The following is a 17,045-nucleotide window of genomic DNA, read 5'->3' as shown; positions in this document are numbered from 1 at the left end:
ATGAAGTGAAGAATTCTGTTGATCATGCCATAGAAAAGAAAGCATCGGGAGCTGGAAGGGCCCTTATCACTCATTACCGCACAAGCTATCACAAATCTCGTTTTCACTGTTTGCTCTAATGGCGATCATGCTCTTTCACATCCTTGGAAAAAAATTGTAAGAATCTTTTTTTCATTATTGAAATGACAAAAATTAACTATGACGCTGTTTCACAACTATAAGTGTGCAATTCTTTGGTCCTATCTATCAATGTATGAGAGTTATAGGTTACAAAATCTCAGCATTAGTGTTCACAATCCCGGGTTGGTTTTTAGTTACATAATTTCTGGTTCCCTTCCACAAGGCTCTGCTCTTGTAGTGTTAATATTGGTTGAGGATTTCATTAGCTGGAGAGAATTTTTCATTTTGAGATTTCTCAATATTGATATTCACCGTTCAGGGGCTTTGTTATTTTGTGCTATCAAGGGAGTTGAACTTATTTTTTTATCATGGGTGATCCTGGTTTCGTATCTGGATTTATTGGTGTGGGCATAGACATGGCTGTCCACCAAATTATCGATCACGTTAACATTGCTCTACGTTGCAAGAAAGAATTGGCCAATTTCAAGCGCCTGGTAATGGAAATTGAGCCCAAGTTGAAGGAGATCCAGCACTATCGTTTGCAATTAAATAGCCAGAAAATCTCAATTCCTCAAAGCAACAATAAGCTGAGACCCTCAGCTGTTAATAAATGGCTTAAGGAGCTGGATGCGCTTCTCCGACCAGCATCAGCAATGGCGCAACAATGCAGTACAATCGCTAAGTATGACGTGATTTCTCGTTATAAAACGAGTAGAAGGATTACTCGTTTGATTTCAGATATCAGAGAGCATCTCCAATCAGTTCCATTGATTAGCATGCTCCAAAATGAGGAGCTCCAAGAGAGACTTGCAAGAATCGAAGAGTTGTGCGCCTCTCCAGTTGGAGCCTCTACTTCTGCAACGCCCACCCAACCTGATGCTTCAAGAGGCTTCTTCATCAACGAACCCCTTATCGTGAGGCAACACAATCCCTTTGCAGCACTAGAGAAGTCAGTCATGGAGGCAGAGGGTGAGTCTTCCTTTTCGTGCATTGGCGTGCTTGGCAAGGGCGGTTCTGGTAAAACCCTCCTCCTGAAGTCCGTCTTCAATAGCAAAAAGGTGAGGGGTTTATTTTCCCATGGATTGTTGCTTTGGCTGACTGTTTCGCAGTCTCCATCTTTCCAGCAAATAGGCATGCAAGCAAACATAAATCCAGATCAAAATATGAATGAAGAAGCCATAAAAATATGGTTGCATGAGAGTATGCAGGGGAAAAGGTTTGCGTTGTTCCTGGATGATGTATGGGAGGAGGGTCGCAGATTGCTGGAGGAATTGTGTCTACTCCGGCTAACCGACCATTCCACCTCCAAAAATGTTGTGAGTTCAAGGAACCAGAAAACGCTGCTGGAGATGGGAGTTAATGCAGATAAGTCCACATTGATTAAATTAGGCGATTTGATGGAGGATGATAGTTGGCGGCTGTTTGTTTATCATGCTTTTCCACATAACAGTGGAAATCTGCCAGCAAACATCGACGAAGGAAAGGCGAGGGTTGTGTGTACAAAGTGTGGAGGGCTTCCCTTGGCAATCAAAGCAGTAGGGAGGGCAATGGCAGGCATTATTGATGCCCAAGAATGGGCCTTGGCAGTCCACAGGTTGTCAAACGCCAACAGCGAAGTCTATGATTGCCTCAGGTTGAGTTACGACGCACTGGGCAACCACAACATTATTCTTCAATTGTGCTTTCTGTACTTAGCTGCTTCTTTTCCGGAAGACCAAATTATTTGGGCAGAGGTCATCACTATGTTGTGGTTAGGAGAAGGACTGCTGGAAAATCAGGGTGGCCACGACCAATTCCAGATCGGAAGAATCTACCTCAACAATTTAGCAGACCGTTGTTTGATTGAACCGACAGTGAGAGATATTGATGGCTGCGTGCAATATTTCAGGATGCACGACGTTGTGCGTAGTTGGGGAATACAAATTGCTGAGCAGCAAGAGGGCTTCTACTGTGGCATAGGTAAGGGTCTCACAACATTGGATGCAAATGAATGTTTAGCACGCAATAGAATTTTGTTGAGTGGCAACCAGTTGGCTTTTCTTCCAGAGTCTTTCAGAGCTCCAGAAATCTGCACATTAACATTGGCTGGGAACAGACATTTGGGAGAAATTCCAAGAAGGGTGATTGAGAGCATGATCTCTCTTAAGGTTCTGGATTTGAGTAGTACGTCCATCCAATCATTGCCTGAAAGTATTGGCGGTTTGAAACAACTTGCATGCCTAAGATTACCGGACGTGCCCATCAAAAGGCTACCAGCATCTGTCTCCAAACTTGTAAATCTCCAAATCCTTGATCTTTATAGGTCTGGAATTACAGAATTACCGTGGGACATTCATAAGTTGAGAGCACTAAACTATTTAGGCCTTGCACGGTGTGATGATTTGCAATGTGTGCCGCATGGCATATCACAGCTCACTTCTTTGCAATACCTCTCGGTTTCTAGCAGTGCGTGGAGTCAGCGAGTGTTTAAAAGAGGTCAAAAAGCGGCTTCCATTAACGACCTGGGGAATTTAACACAACTCAAATATTTATGGTTGGAGAACAATGGAGAAACAATTTCGGAGGGAATTTTAGGGAGGATGCTTCAGATGGAAACATTGAACTTGAACATCAGCGTCACAGCTTTTTTACCTGAAGATATTACTAATATGTCAAAGTTAAAGAAGTTTTCATTAAAGAGCTCTCACATAGTTAAAATGGAAAATAGGTTTTATCAGTTTCAAAATTTAAATCATCTTAAATTATGGAATTGTCATAGGTTGGAAGAACTCCCACATTTACAAAATCTAAGACAGTTAAGGAAATTAGATATTGTAAAATGTCCGAAGTTAAAAAGGATTCCTAAAGAATTTGGAGAGATGGGGGCATTTCCTATGTTGAAGACATTTTCAATGGTTAGGTTAGACGAATTAGAAGAGTTGCCCATGCTACAAGAAAGTGCAATGACCAAACTTTGACCAAACTTTGAAAATTTTACATTGATGCTTTGTGAAGCATTAATGATGAAGGTCACTGGCATCTTAAAAGCCTTCATATTATAAGATTGTATGGTTGTTCAAAACTTTCAGAAAATCTTGAAACAATCAAAAGAACAAATACAAATGTAGAAGTGGTAACCATGTCTACTACCAGCGCAATAATACTCTTGAAAAAGTATCTGCAAGAAATATGGGTAGGAAGAGAAGTAGGAATTTTCAGAAACGGTGAATTTTGGAATGGAGAGTTTTACCTTTTCCTCCAAGAAGTGTATAGATATTTCTAAAATTCTATGTACTATGATCAATGATTAGTAAATGTAATCTATTTTTTTTATCAATTTATTATATATGTTTTTGTTTTCGACATTTTCATATTTATATATCATATGTGAAAGAGAAAGAAAAAAGAAATACATATTTTTCATTTATTAATAATGTTATAAATTTAGAAAATTAATTCATTATCAATATTTCTAATACAATTTAATTTTAATGATTTTATAAATTTTAAAGTATGATATATTATAATAATATTATTATTTAAATTTGAGAAAAATTTAAAAAATATTAATACAAATTATTTATTTTATATATCTAATTATACATTATACTTATTTTAATCAGAAATTTTATCTTTTAAAATTTTTATTTTTTATAAATGTATATTTTTAATTTGATTTAGATCAAATAAATAAATAAAATTAGTATATACAAAAGAATAGAAAAAATTGACACAAAAAAGGTTATTTTTTATATTATGTAAAAAAAAGGAAGTTAGGTAGTAGTGGTAACAATGTCGATTACCAAAACAGAAATACTTTTAGAAAAGTATTGGTGAGGAGATATGATGAAGTTTGGAATGATAATTTTACTTTTTCTTTAGAAAAAATAATATAAATATTTATAAAATTATATTCTTTAACAAAAATAATATAGCTATTTATAAAATTATATGTATTATTATTCATTATTAATACTTTTTCATTTATATTTATATATGATTAATTATTTATGTTTTTGTTTTGAACTTTTTTATATTTAAATAACACATAAAAAAATTATTTTTCAATTCATTGATAATATTATAAATGTAGAAAAGAGTTATCAATATCTCTAATATAATTTAATTTTAATGATTGTATAAACTTTAAAGTACCATATATTAAAATGGTATTATTATTTAGATTTAGGAAAAAAATCAATAAATAATTAAAAAATATTAATAAAATGAATTTATTTTATGTATTTTAATTATACATTATATTTATTTTAATTATAATTTTTATTTTTATTTTATAAAGAAAAATGATTTTTATTTAGATTAATTATATAATATTTTTAATATATATAAAAGAATAGAAGAAAATGACTTGAGTAATGTTATTTTTTTGTATTTTTCAAAAAGAAAAGTGAAATACAAATAAATTTTGATAATTGAAATTTGAATTTCCAAAAAAAATTCTTGAGACATGCTATATAAGTAAAATTATTGTTTTATGCAGGTGATATTGCTTTTTAATTAAAATTTTGGATTTTTAAAAATGTGATTAATAGTATAAGTTATGAGTGCATGGAAATGAAGGCAAAAAAGCTAGGACAACCTCCATTCCTATAGATCTTGCTCTCTTTGTTTCTCATAATGGTGATTATGCTCATGCACACTTTTCAATAGGATAATGGAAAATTTTTGCTATTTAATTAAAAAAATTAATTGAAAATCGGTTATGACAATGTTGCACAGCCATAAATTTGTAGTTGTTTAGTTATATGGAGATGCAATGCTCACAAATTTGGGTTGATTTTAGTTATGAATATTTTGGTTATTCGCTTTTGTTAGGTCAGGAGGAAACTCCTCAAATGAAATTGTGTCTTTGCATTAAGATGGATCATAGATATATACATGGAGAGACTCTTGGTTTCATCTCCCAGTGGAGAGACTCTAGGTTTCATCTCCCAGTGTTTCTTTGTCTTCTAATTCTCTTTATTTTCTATTTACAATATTTACATGGATTTACCTAATCCCAAAGATTAGGTGTCAACATTCACCCCCTTAATATGAAGGGATGTTGGTGAGTCCAAGCATCATTCTGAATCTTTCAAACTTTTCTCTTCCAAGCACTTTGGTGAAGATGTCTGCAATATGCTCGTTTGTGGAAACATGGCGTAGGTGGATTGTCTTGGCCTCAACATGATGTCGAATCATATGGTATTTTGTATTGATGTGCTTCGTTCGATCATGGAACTTTGGGTTCTTGGCCAACTTTATTGCAGAAGTGTTGTCAATCATGAGAGGAGTTGAATGCACTTGTTTTTCATGCAAATCTCTTAGAATTTTCCTTAGCCACACAATTTCCTTTTTTGCTTCAGTTGTTGCCATATATTTTGCCTCATTTGTGGAATCTGGTGGAACTAATTGTTTGTGTGACCTTTAAGAGATGACTCCTGATCAAAGACTCATAACATAACCTGAAGTAGATACCCCAGTTTCTTTATCTCCATCGAATTCTGAATCAAAGTATCCAATCACGTTGAAGTCTCCCACTTGTGTATACTTAAGTCCAAAGTCTTGAGTTCCCTTCAAGTACCTTAGAACTCTTTTTGCAGCAGACCAATGACCCTCACAAAGATTTTTCATAAACCTGGAGAGGATTCCAACAAAAAATGAAATATCTGGTCTAGAAGTAGTTAGGTAGTTGAGACTTCCTATGAGTTGTCTATACTTCGTTGCATCCTCAAATTATTTTCCTTCAGTGGATGTGAGATTTAAGTTTTGTTCCATTGGAGTAGTCAAATGATTGCACTCAACCATGTCAAACCTATTCAACATATCTCTACTGTACTTTTTCTGAGAGAGGAATATCAACTTTGGATGTTGAGTTACTTCAATTCCAAGATAGTAGTGAACATAGCCCAAGTATTTCATTTCATAACATTTCCTCAATTCATTCTTTATGGTTGAAATGTAGCTCTCATTGTTCCTTCTCATCAAAATATCACCTACATATAACAAAAGATATACAACGTTTTTGCCAACTTTCTTGACAAACAAAGTTGCATCATGAAGATCATAATGTTTGAAGTTGAGTTTCAGAAGATGCTCAATTAACTTCTCGTACTAGGCTCGAGGAGCTTGTTTGAGTTCATACAAGGATTTTACAAAATTGCATATTTTATGTTCCCGACCCTTCACAACAAATCCTTCTAGTTGGGACATAAAAACATTATCTTTCAGATATCCATTTAAGAAAGTAGTTTTTACATCCATTTGATGGACTTCCAATAGTTATGTGTTGCCAAGGAAAAGAGTGTATGGATGGTAGCCCATTTTGTTGTGGGGGAAAATTATCCTCATAGTCGACCTCTTCCTTCTGTGCAAAACAGTTTTCCACAAACATGGCTTTATGCTTGTCAAGTGAGCCATCTGATTTATACTTGTTTTTGAAGATCCACTTGCAGTCAATTGGTTTGGTTCCTAATGGAAGATCAACCCGATTTCAGGTGCCATTCTTTATCAAAGCATTATACTCTTTCTACATTGCTTCTTTCCATTCATCATTAGAAGCAACTTCTTTGAATGAAGTTGGTTCAAAATATGTAGAAAAGTTCAATTCACAATCATAAGAAACATCCATATCAACAGGTGAATCAAAATCATCTACATTACCTCCTTTTTTTTGGTTGAGCTTCTTGTTCCTATATTTCTGACCTCATCAGGACGAACACTTTCAAGTGTCTTTGTCAACAATTTAGGAGGACCTTTCTGAGATGGCCTAGGTTGCTCAGTTGATTCAAATGGGGCTAAATTAAGATTTAGTCTCCCAATTCTGTCACTCACATAAATCAAAGTGTCATCAGTGGCTGGAGCTTCATGTGGGAGAGAGAGTGTTTCAGAAGAAGATTCCACATATTGATCTAGTATAGGAATCCCCCCTTCAAGATGTGGAATCTGATTATAAAACCCTTGAAAAGATTTTACATGTTTGAATGTATCCAAGCGATCAAGTTGTCACACAACAATATTGTCAGCCTTGGAAGATTCAAAAAAGATCACATCTCTAGATATTATAAACTTCTTATTGACTTCATCATAGAGATGGTGTGCTTTGGAGGTATTTGAGTAACCCAAGAAGATAGACTTACGACTCCTTGCACTGAGTTTGTTTCTCTATTCCTAAGGTATTAAGGCATAACAGGTGGAACCAAAAACCTTGAGATGTCTCACTAAAGGAATGTGGCCATACCACGTTTCATAGGGAGTCTTGTTTTTTATAGCATTAGATGGACACATATTTTGATTTGAAAATAATTTCGGAAGAAATCACATTGGTAGATTTAGGTCGACGTGTTTCGAACCAGCGAGTGTGGTTCATCATCAGGACTAGATGAAAAATCAGATCAAAGCATAAAGTTAAATAGGGAGTCCAAACCTTCTAACAGCTAAGGGAAAAAATGACTAGATAATGACTATTTTTGACCGGATGGGAGAAAGGGCCAAAATACTAATTTATTTAATATTATTTATTTAATTATTATTTTTATTAATATTTATTTATATATTTATATATTTACATATTTATTTATTTTAATTTATTCTAAAGATGAATCAACAATAAATACATTATATAATATATCTAACTCATCTTACCCTTAAAATAAAATAATTGCTAATTTTTTTTTAACAAGAACGATTAATGTATTTATTGCCAAAAATGGAGCAAGCTCCTATTACAATTGATAGCAGCTTTTAAAAACTGAGCAAAGAGAATGAGCTGATGGTAGTTCCTTCTCCTAAGATTTAATCCAAATGTTCTATGAGTTCTTTGGCTATTCTTGCTTTATGTCTTACATTTTATCTTTGGAAGAGAAAATTCTGCGACCTTTTCCTTGTGTTTTTCTTTTTGATGTTCCTTTAGTTTACCGTTCCTTCTGCTATTGTTCATTTTGCTTGTTGTTACTTTGGCCTGTTGTTCCTTCGTCCTGTTGTTCCCTCGAATGTTGTTCCTTCGGCTTACTGTTCCTTCGAGATGCTGTTCCTTCGAATTGTTGTTCCTTCGGCCTACTATTCCTTAGGGTGTTGTTCCTTTTGTTTCTGTGCCTTCGGCCTGTTGTTCCTTCGGGTGTTGTCCCTTTGGTTGTTGTTCCTTCGGTCTGCTGTCCCTTTGGTTGTTGTTCCTTCGGTCTGTTGTTCCTTCGGCCTTCTGTTCCTTCGGGTTGTTGTTCCTTTAGCCTGTTGTTCCTTCGGATGTTGTTCGTTCGAACTGCTATTCCTTCGGCCTACTGTTCCTTCAGCCTGTTGTTCCTTAGGGTGTTGCTCCTTTTGTTGTTATGCCTTTGGTACGCTGTTCCTTCGAGTGCTGTTCCTTCGGGTGTTGTTCCTTCGATCCGCTGTTCCTTCGGCCTACTGTTTCTTTGGGCTATTGTTCGTTCGGTTAATGTTCCTTCGGCCTACTGTTTCTTTGGGTGTTGTTCGTTTTGCTGTTGTTCCTTCTGGTCACTGTTCCTTCTGATGTTGTTCCTTCTGCTACAATTCCTTTTGTTTGTTGTTGATTTTGCTGTCGTGCCTTGTTCTGTTTGATGTTCCTTCTACTTCTGATATTCCTTTGGTTGCTTTTCCTTCTGCGGCTATTCCTTCTACCGTTTGCTCTTGTAAATTCTATTGTTGTTTCTTCTGCTTGATAGTCCTTGTGCTTGATGTTCCATCTGCTTGCTACATGGCGATCCTGAATGTGACTTTCAAGGTGCCACATACCACTCTCCCTCTGAGTAGCAGTTCTACCTTCTGAAGATTGTCTAAGGCAAAGGGTGAATCGAGCAGGGTCCTCCATTAAGGTTGAGATTACCTTGTGACAGCAGGCAGCCTTTATTTGCCAGCGAGTCCTCTTGTTTGTTTAAATCCTGCAGAATATGGTATGAGTCAACAATGTCGAAATCTTTCAAAGTGTTTCGAATTCTTTGCAAGGTTTTGTTTAAAGCAGGGTTGCTGAAATAATCTTCGAAGTTTAAGAGCTTTATCAGGAGTTCCGAGTCTCTGAAAATTTGGATTGTTTTGTAATCTAACTCCTTCTCCATTTGGCAAGCTTTTAGGAGGCTGTAACTCTCTGATTGATCGTTCGAGCTTATGCCAAGGCCCCAGCTGAACTAGTTTTTTCCGATCTGTCTGGGGAAAGTATCAGACCCCCTGCGCCTGCAGTGCCTGGATTCCCCTTGGATGCTCCATCAAAGAAGATAGTGGCTTTTGGGGTCCCTTGCCACCACTTAAGAAAGTCACCTGCAGTGAGACACAAGCGCCAAGAAGGATCTTTCATTGGTTTGTTGATTGGATCTTTCCTTTCTCCTGGCATGCAAGGTCCTAGCCACATAGAGGCTTCTGCAGATAGAGTGAGGGGAAAAGTTGGATTATTTACTATTTCCAACAAGAGAACTTTTACTTTGGCAGCTACTTCCACTGATTTCAGGATCCTGTTATTAAAAATGCACTCGTTTCGAGCCAACCACACTTTCCACCAAAGGCATTTTGGAATATCTTGCCAAATGTTTTTCCAGCCTGTGTTTTTAGATTTTTTCTCAGGGTTTTAGCCTGCCCAGGAGGAGTAGAGTGTAACAACTGAAATCTGGGAGGGGGTGGATACGCTAAGTCCTTGGAGGACCATCTTCCATACTTATTGAGTGAAAACACAGTCAACCAATAAATGGTCAGAGGTTTCGATAACAGAGGTGCATAGGCAGCATCTAAAGGGCCCGTGAAAGCCTCTTTATTCAGATTTTCTCCTGTTAGTTCCTTTTTATGCATTAGTAAAAAAGTGAAGAAATTCAACTTTGGAAGGCAAAAGGGAGACCAAACGGATTTCCAGATCTTCTGTGTTAGTAGCGGTGCATGTGTGGATTGTAATGAAGAGAAACCTTGAGCTGATGTATAAATTTCAGTTCTTCCCCACCCCCATTTATCTTTGGATGTATGATGGATAGGGGTGAGGCCAGAAAGCGCTGCACAGAGCAAGTTTTTCTGTGGTTCCAGAGGGTCAGGAACCCTTGGAAAGGTCCATCCTGCCCAATTCCCTTTGCTATCCCAAGAACATATGTCTGCCAGCTGGAGAAGTCTTTTGTTCACTAGCCAGATCTTTAAATCATTACAGGAATTGAGGGCGACCAATGGGGCATTCCTTTGAATTGTGTCCTCCCAAAGTAATGTTCTCTGCCCATTTCCTAAAATTCTGTATAATTGCTGTTGTATATGATCGATGCTTCTTCTGACTAAATTCCAAATTGTTGTTCCTATTGGAGTAGAAGCAGTGGTGATATTTCTCAGGGAACCTCCCTTTAGGTATTTCTTCCATAGGATTTTGCTGACAGGATGATCTTTGTCTGCATATAATTGCCATATGATTTTTCCACCAAGAGCCAGGTTTGCTAATCCTGGATCCCGTATCTATAACCCTCCTTGCTGGAGTGGTCTATTTAGTATATCCCATCTTACCAAATGTAACTTGCTCTGATTGCCCTTGCCCCCATTCCATAAGAAATCCCGCAGGAGTTTGGAGATCTATTTCGTGATTAAATTAGGAGCTAGCAAAAGGGAAGACTGGAAGATGGGAAGGGCGGAGAGGACTGCCTTAATCAAAATCAACTTCCCAGCCTTTGTTAGCCATTGACCTCCCCAATAAGATATTTTTTCTTTTATCTTGTTGATTATTTCATTCCATAGGGAGGGAGGGCTTGGTCCCAAGGTTAAGGGAAGGCCTAGATATTTGATCTTTTCCCACTTGTCATACCCAAGGAATCCAAACATATAAGAAATTCGAAGGATAGTTGGGTGTTCTACATTCCAGCTATAAACCACACTTTTTCTTTTGTTGATCAAGGCTCCTGTGATTAGACAAAAGTGTTGAAGAATTTCTTTGAAAGCCTTTGTTATCTTAATCGAGGCCCCTCCCAAAAGGAGAGAGTCATCCGCAAAGAGGGCGTGATTTATGGGGTCCACCCCTCTTGCTGCCTTGATACCTAGAATAATGCCTATTTCCATTTCAGTTGTCAGCTTTCTGCTTAGGGATTCTGCCATCAAGATATAAAGAAAGGGAGACAAAGGACATCCTTGGCGGAGCCCTCTAGAAGCTTGGAAGAAGTCAAAAGGTTTGTCATTGACTAGGGGGGCTATCCAAGGTCTGTGTGTGTAGGGTTTTATCAAGTTGACAAAATCAGCACTAAAACCGAAGGAGAGGAGGATTTTATAGAGAAATGAGAGTCTAAATCGATCAAAATCATTTGACATATCCAACTTGATGAGCATATCTTTTTCCTTCGAAGAGTGGCTAGAGTGTAGGGCTTCTTGCACTTGGATCACATTGTCTATGAATTGCCTTCCTTTGATGAAACCGCCCTACAGAGGAGGGATCAGGTACCCTAACAGAGGCTTGAGTCTGTTGGCTAATAGTTTGGCAAGGATATTGTAGGAGGCATTGCATAGAGAGATTGGCTGGAAGTTTTTGAAAGACTCAGGGTTAACTTCTTTCAGGATAAGGGCAAGGAAGGTGGAGTTGGTGCACCATCCCACTTTGGCTTTCTTTTGAAAGTCTTTTACCATTCTGAGAAGATCGAGTTTAATTACATTCCAGCAAGCTCTGTAGAAATGTATTGTGAAGCTGTCCAGCCCAGGTGCTTTATCTAGCTGCATTAACCAAATGACCTCAACTATCTCTTTTTCGGAAAAGGGCTTCATTAACCCAACATTTACATCTGCAGTGACAAGAGGTGGGATGTTTGATAGTAATTTGGTAGCTAGATCGTCATCGGATGAACCATACTCATGGAATAGATTCTGATAGTGGATTGTGGCTACCTGTTTTATGAGATCATGTCCTTTGATAACTTCCCCCTCCTTGTTGGATATTTCGGAAATGTGATTCCGAGAGAGTTGGCCTCTGCATTTTTTGTGAAAAAAAGATGTATTTCTGTCTCCAGCTTGGAGCCAGAGGCTGCGAGACTTAAGGCGCTAGTATTCCTCTTCTTGACGAAAGGAAAGAAAGGTGTTGAACTGGCATTATGTTTGGTGAGCAGCTAGGCTTTGGTGATTTCAAATCCTTCCATGCCTAGTTGAATCTCAGCTAGAGCCTGAATTGTCTTTTTTCTATGACTCGTAGGAGTGAAAAGGGGATTTTTTTGCCCAGGTTTTTAATGCAGACTTAGTGTGTTTGAGTTTCTGCTCCCACACGAAACTGGGGGATCCTTCGACTGGTTGCACCCATACGTCAGCCACTATGTCCATAAAGCCCTCTCTCGATACCCAAAGAGGATTGAATCTAAAGGGAATAGGGCCGAGGTCCTCCTCTTTCTCTATCAACAATGAGATGGGGTTATGATCAAATGTTATTTTGGGCAGAATTTTTGAAGAGATTAGATGCTTCCCCTCCAGAAGAGTGCTTTGTACTAGAAACCGATCTAAATGGGCAGCAATGTTGGCTTTGCCAACTCTATTGTTGGTCCAGGTATAACGACCTTTCTTTGGTTTATGGTCCAGAAGGTCCCATTCAAGAATCAGAGACTCCACGGAGGCATGGAAGGGATCTTTGCCCCTTACTCTGCCTTTTTCTCTAGTGGGTCTAGAGTGATGTTGAGATCCCCTGCTAGAATGATGTTTTGGGGGGCATAGATTTCTAGGAAGTCTGAGAGAGAATTCCAGCAATCCTTCTTTTCCAAAAAATTAATAGGAACATAAAGATTGAAGAGATCTAGAGAAATCTTACTTGGGAGCTGAAGGAGATTTGTATAGATCCAATGCTGGGTTGCAAAAGAGCTTTTAAGCTGGAACATATCCTCCAACCAGAGGGTTGCAAGGCCCCCTGAAGTACCTCTGGCACTGACTGCTTTCCCTAAGTTCTTTTTCCATTTGGTTCGACTTAGATATAGAAGAGCATCTTCTTCCATATTTGTCTCTTGGAGCAGGAAAATCCCTGAGTTTTCCATTTTTAATAGGTCTTGTATTGCTTCAGCTTTCAGAGGGTTTCCCAGACCCCTGCAGTTCCAAGAGATGATCTGCATTATATACTAGAGGGGGGCGGTGTAGACCCACCCTTTGGGGGTCTGGTCCTTGTGTTCCTTCATAGTGACATTTCGATTATAGACCGGCTGCCCTACATCTTTAATCACTCTGCCTCTTCTTCTCTGATCTCCTTGCGAGACTTCCTTCCTACCTTTTTGTTGGATTGCTCAAGAGGTCCATCTTCAGAAGCACCGAGACTATCTATTAGTTTTTTCTTTTTGGTCATTTCTGCATAAGAGGGTGGGGAAGTGGTTCCTACAAGAGGGCCTTGATTTTCATGTTGGGTTGCATCTATAAAAGGAGTTTCTGGAATGGCTTCTATAGTATGTTCCTGAGATCCTGAATTTAGTTCTGTGTCTGCTGTCTGTTCCATATTTTGTTGCACCTCTCCCTCTTCAAGTTCTAGTTGGTCTTTTGGAGGGTTTAGAGCAGAAAAAGGGTTTGCTGAGTTGGTGGCATTTGTAGTGGCTTGATCTTTGGTTAAACTCTTCCCAACAGAGGGTCCTCCAGTCTCTGGATTTTCTCCTTTCCTTTTCGCTCTGGTGGTCATTTTGGTAGTGGCGGTTTTTCTGGCTTGTGTCCACTATTCACCCTTTTATTTTTCGAATTCTTCCTCAATTTTCTTTTTGCAGTTTCGAGCGAAGTGGCCATAGCAATGACAATTTCGACACTTGAGGGGGAGTTGTTTATAATCTAGTTCCTGAATGTGAGACCACCTAGCTATGGTCAACTTGATTGCCTCGGGAAATCCTGTCTCCAGATCGACTTCTATGCATATTCTGGCGCACGAATATTGATCTCTCCTTTCAGCCCTATCAATGTATTTTCCTAATTTGTTCCTGACTTTTTCCAAAGATTCCAGGTTCCAGCAATGAAGAGGAAGATGGGATAACCTTACCTAGACAGGGACGGCTGAGGGAGTGTCCTGTGAAGGGTCAAAGTCCTGAGTCCATTTATTCAGATAGAGCCCTTGGGGGCCATGAAATATGGACCATTTTAGAAAATGAGATCTTGATCTTCTGCTGATTCGAAAACGAAAACATAATATCCTCTGCCGACCATGTGGCTTCGTATTCCTTCACAGACAAGGGGCCTACAGTTTCGCTGGACCCATCCCTCAATAGCTTTAGGAGAGGGCCATAGACCCGTGAATTGTCCTCTGAGTCCTCGTTCAACCAGATTCAACGCAGTTCGGCACGGTTGTTCCGCAGGCAGCTCTATTGAAGGGATGGATTCGGCTTTATTAAAAAATTTATGCTAGTTCGTGCTTGCTTTCCTCTTGCCATAGGAGGCTACCAATCTCTTGAAGGTGACAATCTCGGGAAGGGGGGAAGAGGGACCCCCTCCGGCGTCCAACCTGATTAGACTCAATTTTTTTTTAAAGAGGCTCCCTGTGCAGAAATGTCTTGACCCATTGGTTGGTCTCAGCAACGGGAGGCTGCCAAGAGAGCTCTGCAGGAGCGAGGGCGGCTAGGGGCGTGCTCCAAAGCCAAACCCTAGGTGAAGCGATTGCTTTATAATATTCTTTAATTATCAAATAATTATCCATGCAGATCTCGAACCTGCAACCATCGCGTTACTAAATTTCAGAAATGTAAGTAAAACCAAAATAATTGTTATTTATTTACTCATAACTAAATAGATAATAATAATATCTAACTAAGGTGATATAATAATATCTAACTAACCTAACCCTAAAAAAAATTATTATTCATTTATTTATTATTATTAATTTATTTTAATTTCTATCTAACTAGTATCACCCTTAGAAAAAGAATAAATAAACTAATTTTTTTAATAAAATTAAAGTTAAAATGGTTAAATATTTAGTTAAACTAAATTTTTTAATGAAATAAAAATTAAAATGGTAAATATTAAGCTTAAGTGAAATGTGAAAGAAATAACACGTTATAAAGGAAGATATTTTTTTATTTTTATTTGGTTATAGTTACTATGAATAATCAAATTTAATTTTAATTAGGTTATTTTTTAGTTAAAAAAAAAAAAGAGGTTTGGTTGAATAATAAACTTAAATGAAATGAGAAGGAAATATTTAGTCCTAAAAAGAAATAAATAATAGAAATGCTTTCATGTATTCATGTACTAGGAATAATCGAATTTAATATTAATTAAGGTATTTTTTAGATAAAAAAAAAGAGGGAAGGTATCAAGGAACCAACCTCAAGGGGGGGAAATTAAAAAATATAAAAATCGAAGGGAGGAGAAGGAGAAACAAAAGGGATGATGTTAAGAGGAAAGGGCCGGAATCCAATAGCTATTGATTTTCCACCCATCGTCCCTATTAAGATTATTAGGTCGCCTTTCAATTTCTATGGCTTCCCTAAATTTACGGTGATGAAAGTGAGAAATCTTCGCAATGACCTTTGCCTCCTCAATGCATACATGATGATTGGTCTTCGCAGCATGCTCTGCTAAGGTCGAAGAGAGCGTCCTTCCATGCTTGATATCAGCAGCGTGTTCCTTAATCCTTTGATTAATGGATCGGCCTGTTTCACCAATGTACGATGTTCCACAGGAGCATGGGATGACATAAACACCTTTCAAATCTTTCAGGTCCACAGGATCTTTGGCTAATTTTAAGGAACTTCGTAAGGTATTAAGGGGTCTAAAGGTTGAGGGAATGTTGTGCTTCCTGAGGATTCTATCAATCTTATCAGTCGTCCCCTGGATGAAGGGGAGGTAAAATCCATAACTATGATCAAAGGGGTATTTCTTAGCCTTACGACTTTTGCAAGTTTTGAGGAAGGCTTTAAGGCCTTGTCTCTTACTGTAACCATTATTGACGAAAACCTCCAAGAGATGGGATATACACAGCACATAAAAATTGCATCAGCCCAAAACATCAGTTTAACATTCTCGAAAAACATCATGGAACGTACCATATTTAATATTGCTCTATTCATTCTTTCAACTACTTCGTTATGTTGGGGATTATAAGGCATAATTGTTTGATGTTTGATCCCATTCTAGTGAAGATAGTTTTGAAATTATTTTGAAGTGTATTCTTTTCCATTATCAATGAGAATAGAGCCAATATGAGATTGTGTATCATTTTCAACCCATGCATGAAAGTTCTTGAATGTTTCAAAATCTTCAGATTTGTTCTCAATAAATAAACGAAACACATTATGGTCTAAAAATTAATAAATGTCATCATATATTTATTTACCATTTGCAGAAGGAATAGGCATTGGGCCACATAAATCTGAATGAATGAGTTCAAGTTTTCTATGTGCTCTGGAATGAGAATCATGAAAACACTGTTTTTTGTGCTTTCCTAAGATACATGCATCGCATTGCTTAAGTTTCCTAGGAATTATAAGCAAACCAGTAACACCATTTTTCTTCAACAAATGAAGGTTTTCATAGTTCAAGTGTCCTAATCTAGCATGCCATAAAAGACTTGATGGAAATGTACCTTCATCATAGTGAGAACTGTATGAGAAGTTTTGTGAATGAACAGAGGTTCCTTGCAACTTCAGAAGCCTTTCTTCTTCTATCCCCATAATGACAAGTGAGTGATATGATTCTTTTCTGACCTTGACCTTGCCATCAAATATATGAATGGATTGTCCTTTTTGGTGGATGTGGACAAAAGACAGTAAGTTTCTCCTCAACTCCAAGAGGTATAAAACATTATGTAGAAGAAAGTCTGGAATACTAGGCAATTTGAGCCTGATGGATTGAGTTTTGACTTGTGTACAAAGTATATTACTCCATCAACATTGTGAGTGAATTCTTCAAAGAAATCTCTCCTGAAAGTCACGTGGAAATTTTCTTCCGAATCAAGCAACCAATCATCTTTCGATGAAGCAATTGAAGCATTGAACAAGTCTTTAGTTACTCCATTATTAGAATGTGCCGCAACATAGTGAGAGGATTCATGTACTTTA

At 37.6% G+C, this 17,045-nt stretch overlaps 1 protein-coding gene across 1 annotated transcript; it reads left to right on the top strand.

Moving 5' to 3' along the window:
• Window positions 1–488: 488 nt before the first annotated feature.
• LOC149264732 (disease resistance protein RPS2-like) lies at window positions 489–3,077 on the top strand. The gene has a single exon (XM_089400588.1). It carries the CDS (start codon window positions 489–491, stop codon window positions 3,075–3,077), a length of 2,589 nt encoding a protein of 862 aa, XP_089256714.1.
• The last annotated feature ends 13,968 nt before the right edge of the window (window positions 3,078–17,045 follow it).

Source organism: Pinus tabuliformis, chromosome 6, assembly GCF_031772625.1.
Source record: "Pinus tabuliformis cultivar Carrire ecotype Pingquan chromosome 6, CPIR1, whole genome shotgun sequence".
NCBI classification, from domain to species: Eukaryota; Viridiplantae; Streptophyta; class Pinopsida; order Pinales; family Pinaceae; genus Pinus; species Pinus tabuliformis.
The sequence above is the reverse complement of the archived record's forward strand: the minus strand, read 5'-3'. Positions and strand labels throughout refer to the sequence as shown.

Coding starts and splice junctions, on each gene's coding strand:
- LOC149264732 (XM_089400588.1), top strand. CDS start 489: ATGGGTGATCCTGGTTTCGTATCTGGATTTATTGGTGTGGGCATAGAC.